Below are 12,121 nucleotides of genomic sequence, written 5' to 3' on the forward strand. Positions count from 1 at the left end.
GGCTGGAGCTTCCATGTTCTCCCACTTTCCAATCAGTAGAATGTGTTATATCCACCATGTGAACTACACAAAGGTAGCTTTCTCCGAGAAGCCTCTCAGGAGTTTCCTATGTAAAGTAGCCAGCTCCTGAGCCTACTCAACACTGTTGTATTATCCTACTAATGTACATGAAGTACTAATCACCTTTAAATTATTGACTGTTTGTTGTAAAATTAAATTCGCATATGACCACAGGAGGAAAAATCTAAAAATGAAGGGTACCTTAATTAGGCTATCCCACAATTTTGAAACCCCACTGGCATTAACTATATGAGTCACTGGTCCAATAGTGTTTGATAACATGGATTAAAAAGGAGATATTAGTTAACCAATCATGGCTAAAAATACTCCTGGGGACTTATATAAGAGAGCATGAAAATAGAGCTACTCATGATAAATTTTATTAAAATAGTCACTAGAGTGACTTCATGTTTCATTATGAACCCCATGGGCCTCTGAGGGCAAATATGGTCATCACTTTAATTACTAACACTTTTTGAAGAGGTTTTTTTTTAAATATGTAATTGTGGGAAATTAAAATTTGAGATTAATAAATATGGGAAAATTTTATGTTTATTTAAATCTATCAGTATTTTGTTTTCGGTCCTACAAGACATTTTACTTGTAGACAAAAAAGTAGGGTTGTGTAGACATACTTGTAACAACCTGAAAACAGTAGTTCTGTTTTCAAGTAGTTCCTATTTAGTAAATACTTGTCAACAAATGACTAAATGCTGAATAGACTGGAAGATCATCCTCATGTTCTAATTCCTAGTGCAAATTGTAACAATAACAATGATGAAATCCTTACCAAAGGGTCCAGTCGTGGCCACAGTATGGCTGAACATTTCCAAGGTAGAATCCCAGAGACTGAGTGACCTCCACAAGATTGGTAAAGTCAAGACTAATGCTGTTGAAAAGCACAGATGTCATGATAATCTCATCAATAGCCCATACATCTTCTCCCTGGGAAGAATGATACGGTTGCCACCATCTGAACTGAATTCCAAACTGCCTTGCATCACCTGGTAGTTCTACGGAGATTATTCTAGAGAAAAAAAAAAAGTCAAAATTTAGATTATTTTGGTATCTTAAAACACAAATATTTATAGTGGGATGGATTTCCCCCTGAAGTATAGTATTAAAGAAATAGTTCTCCCATGATTATAAACATTTTTTTTGAGATGTCCAGTTTCCTGTCTGTTTCCAACAAAGTCTTCCACACACACCCCAAAATGTAACTTTGCTTTCACTCATCTGCTTTTGAAAAAGCTCTCAATAAACATGGTGGTCAAAGTGACAGTATTCATCACAGTCTAGTAAAGGATCTTGGACAGCTTGTTACACATATTACAGTTTTGGCTGTTTGGAACCAGGACACTTCCTTATTCCCATGAGTTTAGCATAGTGTGTGAGGTCATCTGCTGTGTCATGGCAGCTATGACAATAAACCTGCATCTGACAAATGGGGAAGAAAATTAAGAATAATATCTAATTTCCAGGAGCAATTATTGTACACAGCAGCGGGAACCATATATTAATTGCCACTGCAATGATGCCTACTTGAAAGCTCCATAAATCACAGTACCATGCTGATCGCATCCATACACAGGTGAGATGTGAAGCAAATGGCAAATGGAACATTTGTCACCGTCAAAGTACAATTAAACACCAGGAAAGTGCTTGCAGTAAAGACACACTGAAAGGGCTGAGTTTTTTTTTTTTTTTTTTTTTTAACTAATGAGCAAATAAAAACTTCCCAAGTCAGGTGACTAGTTGAATAACTTAGAAAGAAATTATTTTAACTGAGAAATTGGATTGGCTTTCATATTTTTATTGTGTGAAGAAACACGCTAAACCACCTCTTGGGAATGTACTGTTTTACATATTGAAAGTTATTTAAAAAATAATTACCTATTTTTCCTTTAAATAATTTGTACATGGATATATGGGGTAGACTAACATGACTATCACCCATTGATTATACAAACAGTACAGAACTGGTAGGACTTGTTGCAATAGAAGAAAACATATTTTCTAAATAAAGGAAAATCCATATGCAAATACAGAAATAAAACTTTAAAAACACTTCTTTTTTTTTTTTTTTTTGAGATGGAGTCTTGCGCTGTTGCCCAGGCTGGAGTGCAATGGCACAATCTCAGCTCACTGCAACCTCTGCCTCCCAGGTTCAAGTGATTATCCTGCCTCAGCCTCCCGTGTAGCTGGGACTACAGGCACATGCCACCACACCCAGCTAATGTTTGTATTTTTAGTAGAGACAGGGTTTCACCGTGTTAGCCAGGATGGTCTCAATCTCCTAACCTTGTGATCTGCCTGCCTCGGCCTCCCAAAGTGCTGGGATTACAGGCGTGGGCCACTGTGCCTGGCCCTAAAAACACTTCTTAAACTAAAAATACATAGCTATAATACATTTATGAGTTTTAAATACTTTCTAAAATCTGCAAAATTTTTCATCAGTGTAAATTTATTAGAAGAGTCAGGTTTTGTTAAATTAAGTATTTTAGTAATTTTCATTTTAATTTTTCAAATCTGTTTATTAAACAAATGCATATATTTATAAAACTACATAATATATAGAAACTAAATAAACTATATTTAAACTGGTTTAACAATGAAGATATCAGTCATCGATTTAATAATTTAATTTGTTTAGCATTATGTTATTAGAAAGTTATAATTTTCTTCATATTAATTATAAAAACAGTTAATATTCTCTCTCATGAAAATAAATTATTATTTTTTAACATAACAACTGGAAACTAGAATTTCCTAAGCAACTTTTAAGGAAAATAAATTATTATTTTTTAACATAACAACTGGAAACTAGAATTTCCCAAGCAACTTTTAAGGAAAATAGTGTATATGAATGTGATATTGGTGACTGAAGTGACCAATATTTTCACGGCAGAGGTGTTAAGACTACGGGTCTGTAATCAGACTCTTGGGCCAGAGTTCCCACTCTGACTCCTAATGGTTAATGATTTTGCAGCTGTAGATAAAGCACTTGGCTTCTATGTGTCTCAGCAGCTTTATCTGTGAAATTAGAATAATGCTATTCTTACGGCAAGGGCCAGAATTTTTTTGTCTGGTTTTCACTGTTATGCCTTAGTACCCAGAGCAGTATCTGGCACATAATAAGGACTCAACAAATTTTTGCTGCATAGTACGTATTATCAGTATATGCCTGATAGAGATGTGAGTACAGAGGCACGAGGAGGTTAAATAATCTCTTTAAGGTTAGCAGACTATAAGTGCTAATGCCAGGATTTGGACCTGGGGAACTTAGCTCTAGAGCCTTGTTATTAACTTCTACATCGTATCTTTGGGTGTAGGGGGAGTTCCTAACGATTTCACCACTCTTTGCAAATTACAGTGGCTGGTTAGAATAGCTGTGGAACTGTCTGATCAGAATATTCCTAGAAGAGAACACAGAGACTTAAGTCAACTTTCTGCCTCAATTTTCCTTTTGTTTGTAGGTCCTAACCTCATAGATTTTTTTTAATGTTTTATAGTAATACGTACTATTGAATTGGGTGACATATAGAAACAAAGAGGAGACCAAATATAAAGATCAAATTGTTTAAAAAATGTTTTACAATGATATACACTATGGAATTGGATGACATGATAGAACAGAGATTAAATATAATAATCAAGACATAAAAATAAACTAAGATTAGACTTCATAGTAATTTTAGAGTAAAAACAAGCCCTATAATTAAGAAGAAAAGCTAGGATAATTTTAGTCTCACCAGTGATATATAATTTTAAATTAATAAAAATACCAGTTAGTTCACAAGACATTCTAGTCAGTTTGAATTAAAAGACTAACTTAGATATATTAAATTTTTATTAATAACAAGCAGATAGAGTTCTTTTATTTACTGAATGAATCATAGGCAAGCAAATTATTTAAAATAGTTGAGGAATAATAGTGGTTAGCCAACTAGCATGTCTAATTTATGAATCACACTTCATTTTTGAACAACAATGGCATAAAGAAGCAATATGGAATTCACGGCAATTACAGGCAGCAATTTACACTGAAGGAAATACAGCAAATAGCTAAAGGCATCAAGATATATTTAACTTTCTTATGAAGAATTTACATGGTTTGTATTATTTATCATATAAAATATAATTTGTTATCTAGAATATATCAACTTCCCCTTCTGCCATGTCACCTTTTATTAATATTTGTAAGAGAGAGGGGGCAGGAGGAAGAATCTCATGGACAGAGATAAATATATATATATATAGAAAATTAAGGCGTTTTTGCTACCATTACCACGTTCTCCTTTTAAAAAAACTCCACTTTGATCTTAATCTTTCAAGCCATGCACATATCTAATACTGAAAAGCTACCTTGATTCTTAGAAGAAAAATGTTGCTGTCAAATGGCAGGCAAGATTAAACGCGCCTTTGCAATAGCACATTAAATGTGTAATTATTTTTCATATCAACAAAGATTAATTAAATTTCATGATATAGATTGATTACTGAATTTTGCAGCTGTCCATCTTTGTTAGAAAAAATTGTGCTTTAGGCCAACTTAACTTAGGATGGTGATATTTTCTTCATGCTTTCATCATCATTACCTTGATTTTTTGTTTAATTTTCTTTTAATGGTTACTATGGAGAGTCTATGAAAGGTTTCTTTAGGATTCATTTGTCTCTACTCAGTAAGAAAGTTGAATTTAGCACTAGATTTTTACCTATACAGGGAAAATACCCAATACAGCTGGTGCATTCTTAAAATTTTATAATGTATAACACATATAAGTTATAATAGATGTTAATCATTATCTGTTACATGCTACTTCATTTTCTATGAAAATAAAAGTTCTCATCTATTTGAAAATACTTAAATATGGAGGCAGTTCTAGGCAAAATTGTAAAATATATAAAATATATCCTCAGTCCCCTCTCTCCTACTTTCCTTAACCCTGTCTTTTTTGCAGGGTGCCAATGCAAACTTTCGTGTCCAAATCCTTCTGTCTTTCTCATCTCCTCATGATTAAAATATACTTCCAGGAAGTGAAATGGTATGTTAGTCCATTTATATGTGACTGTGAATGTAAGCCACAGTATCAACTACTCTGACGGAATTTTAACTTTAAACCTTAATTTTAAGCTTTCCCCATCCTCCTCGTCCCTTGATATTTTTAAAGGAATTTCAGTGAGTAGCTCAATAAGTTTTACGAGTGGAAAGGATCTTTTAGACACACCTAAAATTGTACCACTAATGGTGTTACTATTCTGCCAACATTGAAAGATAGCCCAGCTTCAAGTAAGACTTAAATCTGACAACTGATACTATATATGATGAAATCTATACACTAAAGAAAAATAGAAATGGCCTGAAGAAAGGGCTTTAAATAAACCCTAACACCCCATTTTTGCCAGAGACACTATACAGGCTAAAAAATTTCCTTGTATTCATTGCTTAACTATATTACATGTAAATCTTAATAACATATTGGTTATAAGATATACATAATATAATTTATTACAACATATTAAAATATATCACTAGTATTTATCAACAGCATTTATAATTTAGTGCCATATTCTAATCCTGTGTAATAGTTTACATTATAGTTAAATAAGGAAAATAGTGTTAATTACTTTTCTCTCTTTTTTTTTTGAGACAGTCTCGCTCTGTCGCTAGGCTGGAGTACAATGGTGCAGTCTCGGCTCACTGCAATCTCTGCTTGCCGGGTTCAAGCAATTCTCCTGCCTCAGCCTCCTGAGTAGCTGGGACTACAGGTGCGCACCACCACACCCAGCTTTTTTTTTCGTATTTTTAGTAGAGACAGGGATTCACCATGTTGACCAGGATGGTCTCAATCTCCTGACCTCGTGATCTGCCTGCCTCGGCCTCCCAAACTGCTGGGATTACAGGCATGAGCCACTGTGCCCAGCCTACTCTTCTCTTGATGCTTATAAGCATCAAAATATTTCCCTTAGATCCACATTTAAAACTATGACAATAAATTCCTTCAAATGATCAGAAGTCAGTGGGACAAATGGATGGGTCGGCTTGGTAGTTTTTCACTGCAAGACACATCAATCTTTGTGCGCTCCATCTGTCAATGGAAAAATATCTAGAATTTTATACCATTTGAATTACGATTTCCCCAGGAGAAGATTTCACTCTACAACCATTTTTCCAAATGCTTTCCAACATACCTGGGCTCATGATAGCTGAGATATGAATAATGCTCCAGGAGTTTCCAAGTTATTCCATTATCATAAGAATAATGCAACAAAACTCCTTCACCAGGCTGGTCAGGGGCTCTGCATGTGCTCAGAACAGATTTGCTCCCCAGTCTCAGTGTGAACTGGAGAAACCTAGACAGAAATTGTCTATAATTAGTGTATGCATAAACATTTTTAATCAAAATGTTCATTTTGGTCTTTAAAGAATTTCAAATTATGTTTCTACTCACCCCTCTTTTACAAAATGTTAAGTAATTTCATTGTTAGATATATGAATATGTGTAGATATTTATGTACATGTTGATATACATATTTTATGTACAGATAGATCCATAAAAATATAACTGGATGTTTATGCACACTTGTATACTGTGTACTTGTGTACATACACTTAAAATGCCAATCACTTCTTTACTGCATTATTTATTAGACACTGGGGGAAGGGAAGTTGTAGAGTAAATCTAATCAGCCTCCACAAGCTGTCAAATCAATAAAACTACATAAATAATTAACTAGCTCTTGGCTTAAGAACATAGTTTTGATGCTAACATTTCATATTTTAAAAAACCTAGTCAGTCATTAATATCCAAGTCATTGGTGAGCCTCCTAATTTACTAAAAACTAGGGCAAATTAACTATCAATAAACTGTAGGCTTCCTCCAACCCTAGTTAAAAATGAGAAGATGTCTATCAGAAAAAATATAAGAAATAAAAATTGACAGTATAACTGAATTCAACATTAGTATCTGGTTTTTGTATGTATTCTACCCTGCCTTTACTCACCTGGATTGTGAGCTGTCAAGGAAAGATGTAATTAGCTGACGCCGCCCATCTTTGTTGAAAACCAGGGCCTTACCACTGGCCAAGACACCACAACCAAAGCTGACTTCAGCACCACGGATAGAGTAAAAGTTATGGTAAGAGGAGAGCCTGGAACTGCCAAAGCTTTCAGAAATAAACATTGGGAATGTCTGGGATGCCATCTCACAAGCTGGGCCAGAAAATCCAGGGTCACACCTGAAAGAAATATGGTGAAATTAAATCTTAAACTGTTGGCTGTTTTGGAGATTCTCGAAATCTACTTTGGGGAGGAAGAAGTCCAGAGACTAGGATTTGATTGAATGGTAAATGAGGCTCATTAGTCTTTGGAGACTACTGAATCTAAAGACTTGATAAGGGCTAATCGACTGTAAATATTCCAGACAAATACAGTCTTTGCACAGCCCTCCCATAAAAAGCCTACGATTAAAACAGTAATTCAGCAGTTTATCTAAAATACATCTATGTTCATACACATTTCCAACTTAAAATATCTGTAAAAGGTTTATGTATAATTTTATTCATAATAACACTCATTAAATTTATAAAAGAAACAGCATAAAGCACTTCTAATAAGATACCCAGAATAAATTTTTTCTAAGAACAAATGTTAAAATACATGTTATGTTCGTGATAGGAATTAATTTAAATATTTAGAAACTATTGGAAAATGAATCTATCTTTAACTATTTCAAATGTATAAAGGGAATGTGTACACCCTTGACCTAGATAGATGTCCTTAGCAGAACTGTGTTGCCTCTCAGTGGACTCTCCCAAATTAGTGGCACTTCAAGAAAAATAAACCTTTCCCCACTCCCCAACAACCTGCTTGCTTCTATGTAAGAATGTGCTGTATTTATATTAGCTGACTAGAATATACAGGAGTGCCCTAAGTTTTCTATCAGTGAGAAAACCTCATCACAGATGAATCAGCAATGGAAACATCTACGTTTTAAGGAGATTATTCATCAGGAAATAGTTTCAAATCATTTGTTTTTACTGTGCTATTTCCTTCTCACTACATTTATAATGTTGCTCAATTGGTATCTTTTTGAGTGGGGGATTCTCATGGGAGCATTCAAAGCTTGCTGAAGTCTGAAACAAGCCTTTACAAAGCAAGTGTACCAATGAAGTGATACTATGGCATGACTCAGGATACTTCTTTGGCAGTACTACTGAGACTTGGGTCTATGCTGGCCTTTCAGGGAGTCCATGGAATGTAAAAATATGCTAAATCAAATGCCCAGTTTTATGTATATTGGATTTTCTGGGGAGAAGGTCCACAGGTTTTATCAGATTACCAAATAAGTTGGAGCCTAAAATGCTAAGAACTACTGTAGCATGAAGTTTGAAGGTTGTCTTGGTATCTTAAGTAGCATCAATAAGGGGATGAAAGGAAAGCCAATATTTACTGGATAAGCCTTCTTTCACATGTTGTCTAATGGACTTAGACTGAACTTAGACTGAATAGCCAAGTTGTTTCCAAAAAAGAATTTTTAAAATCAGCTAAATTGAACACATTTTAAAGTCAGGAAACTGAATGTGTTTTACCACAGTCATGAATTGGAATTAATTTTCCTTAGCAAGACTATCTATTCCAGAGTGCATTTTAGGGCAATTACATTTTTGTGTATCTTAAATGTGTCTTCTCAGGACAAGTGACTGGGAGAAACTGGTGATCATTTAGAGATGACTCACATTGGAGTCACTTTCCATTTAGTCGTTTTAAAAGTCTACTTTTAATCAAAGGTTATTCAATTGAGATATAATGCTGATAAAGATAAAGTAGTTTTTTAAAAATAATTTTTTTAAAAAACAAAAAACTTTGTAGTCTTTGTTTCTCTGCAAAACAACAAGGTCACACACATTGGTGATTTCGGGTATGACACGAGGCTCTCCTGACTCCCAATATGTCTGCTACTAATCCATCTACACATGCTTAAATTTAGCAGTACAGTCACCCTGTAATGTCAGGAAAATCACCCCACTGTTAAGCTACATGGATGACACTCGTGAAGAAAGGGGTTCTAATGCTCTGTATCCTCATTAGCATCTCTAACAGGGTTGGGCTTATCAGGTTAGTAGTGTGTCCATTTAGAGAACCAGGCCTGGGATTGTACACAGGCCAGAAAGTGTTAGAGGGAACATGAGAGGGTAGAATCTTGATAGCAAATAGCAGTAAAACATGGGGGAGAGGTGGAGTAAAGAGGAGAGAAAAATATAAGGTTGCAAAGGTCCCAGATTCAATGATTTATTTAAAGGAAGTAAGTGGTATTACACATACATTTCTTTTCTGTGTGATTTTGCTCCAATTCAATAAGGTACACATTGCTGGAAAAGGAGGTAGTAGTCAAACTTTTAGCCCAGCCGTAAGCGAACAAAGCCAATGAGTATTACATAAAACATTGTTAGAAATAGGGAAAAACACTAAAGTTCTAAATGGTGAAAATATTCTGTAAAACCTCAGAAGGAGGAAAAGACTATGACTATTCGGAATAATGTATGGTGTCAAAAAAGAACAATGTCCAAAAGCATAAAGCTACCATTTAGATTTCTGTTTGTATCCACCATGGGTGGCATAGATGGTAGCCTTAATGAAACCACTTAATTCTAAGAGGAATATGATACACATAAAATGAAGTCTGAAGTATAACTACAGTAATTATAGATAGGTCTTTTTAGAAATACCACTTTCTATTTTTTGAAAATAAAAGTTGTCATTCTAGGTAATTTTTTTCCCCAAAACTTTTTGGGACAACATCAGGATTTGCAAAACTATCTGGCCTCATGTTAATTTTATTTGAAATACACTAAGAAGATGGTCTGATTATGGATAATGGATGCACATAACAACTTGAGGAAAATATCAGCCAATGTTTCATAGATCTAATGACCAGTGTTTTGGAATGGGAGTTGGTAGTTTTACTAGAAAACACAGGGATGCATATTCAGTTTTGAAATATAGATGGAAGCTTTTCAATTCTTCACACACTTTATAAAAAATTTCCATTGGGAAAAGTGATCTCTTTGTTAATTAAATTCACTGAAATATAGTTAGAAAGTTAAAAAGCCACACTAATCTCAATGCCAACAAGCGCTTGGCTCATACATGCAATTTCTTTTTTTTCTTTTTCTTTTTTTTTTTTTTTTTGAGATGGAGTCTCACTCTGTCGCCCAGGCTGGAGTGCAGTGACACGATCTTGGCTCACTGCAACCTCTACCTCCCGGGTTCAGGTGATTCTCCTGCCTCAGCCTCCTGAGTAGCTGGGATTACAGATGCTCGCCACCACGCCCGGCTAACATTTGTATTTTTAGTAGAGATCGGGTCTCACCATGTTGGCCAGGCTGGTCTCGAACTCCTGACCTCAAGTGATCCACCTGCCTCAGCCTCCCAAAGTACTGGAATTACAGGCATGAGCCACCATGCCCAGCCTACAATTTCTAAATGATCCAGGTTCAAAGCTCTGAGTTCTCTACTCATTAACTAATTAGCTAATTGATTAATTACTCTTTCTGTTGGAGGGACAAGAAAAAGTAGACTAGATGATCAGCTGTTGAACACTTATCTTTATTACAGATTGCCTGTGGTTTTGCGAATTCCCAGAATATTTTATAATTAAATATTAATATAAGAATGACATAATAAATGTGAATATCCATTTTTTGGTATAAACATAAAATAATTCATTGGTGGTAATTAGATATTACATTATTAATGTACAATTTCAGACTTCATATTCAACAGCATTGTTTTGGAAAATACTTTATAATTTATTAAAGACTCAAATGATTTTCAAAAGTAAACAAGATGCTTAAGTTATATTTAAAGATGATGAATTTGCTTATCAAATCTGCTAAATTTGGTCCAGTCCAGTTTCCTTTAGCATTGGATCTATGGGTCATTACTGATTTTTATAATCATTTACAAAGCATGCTAGGAATTACAACGTGACTCATGAACACCCGAACAAGTTTATGGAAAAGGATGTAACTACAGCCAGGAAAGGCAGCCATCAAGCTGTGAGGAATTCCAATTTGTTCACAAATTCACATGAGGAATGCTAAATTTGTCCACAATTTAGCCTAATATAAAATGTATTAATTTTCACTTAAAAATACATTTGAATTACACTTAAGTTCTAATAGAAATATCCAATTTTTTGTCTTAAAACGATCCCCGATCCTAAAAAAGGTTATTAAATGACTTGCGACTTCAACACATACATTACACATCAAAAAGGAGAAGCATAAGTGTTATTTTAAGATGCTTACTTGCAACCATGTCTAGTGCACTGTCCTCTGCCAGAACAGAATTTGAGACATGACGGGCCAATATAAACTGTGGGAGGGAAAAAGAGAACATAATTACAAAAACATAGAACACTACCAGTACAATTTTGTGAAGTAATACTCATGAAATATGGCCCCTTGTGTGTATGTTGTGTGCAGGAACCCAGGGTGACATATGGAATGCTGTGTGATAAGGTAAGTGCTTAGTTACAAAGCTGCTGAAACAGTCACAAGTTATACAGATAATCCTTTTAAGATTTTAACATTTCATATCAAAGAAGATAGGAGCTTACGATTTGAATTCCTTAATAGAGTCTATTAGACAATATTAGCGCTTCTGCCTTGAACATTCTACAAAGTTTATTTTCATTAGGTAGAAAAAAAATATTTAAAAAGGACCAATCTGATATATCACAATATAGAGAAGTCACGCCATAATTTTCATTTCTATCAGGGGAAAATCTATAACACTGTGGATGACTGTTACATATATTTCTAAATATTAATCTATCCTTCCTGGAAATGAGGAGTTAAGAATATGTTGTTGAGCCTAAAGGCTACTGATTGTTGAGTGGTCGGTTCTGAGATACTCAGACTCCAATACACTTAAATATTATTAATTCTTTTGTTAATCAGCAAAATTAACAATATACCAAATGGTGTAAAAGTGGTACTAAACTAATGAGAAATTCAAGATGCAATAAAACCTCATGTGTTCAATTTTTTAGGC

The 12,121-nt window shown here is 34.5% G+C and overlaps 1 protein-coding gene across 1 annotated transcript in view; it reads right to left on the reverse strand.

Moving 5' to 3' along the window:
- The window catches only part of RELN (reelin), a 520,733-nt gene that overhangs the window by 157,079 nt on the left and 351,533 nt on the right, over positions 1-12,121 (reverse strand). The window contains exons 17-20 of the mRNA XM_031013029.2: positions 11,374-11,440; positions 7,066-7,299; positions 6,253-6,414; positions 851-1,087 (exon numbers count right to left, since the gene is read on the reverse strand). Coding sequence (XP_030868889.2) covers positions 851-1,087; positions 6,253-6,414; positions 7,066-7,299; positions 11,374-11,440 — 700 coding nt within the window. The remainder of the gene's footprint in view (positions 1-850; positions 1,088-6,252; positions 6,415-7,065; positions 7,300-11,373; positions 11,441-12,121) is intronic.

This window comes from Gorilla gorilla, chromosome 6 (genome assembly GCF_029281585.2).
Source record: "Gorilla gorilla gorilla isolate KB3781 chromosome 6, NHGRI_mGorGor1-v2.1_pri, whole genome shotgun sequence".
NCBI lineage: Eukaryota > Metazoa > Chordata > Mammalia > Primates > Hominidae > Gorilla > Gorilla gorilla.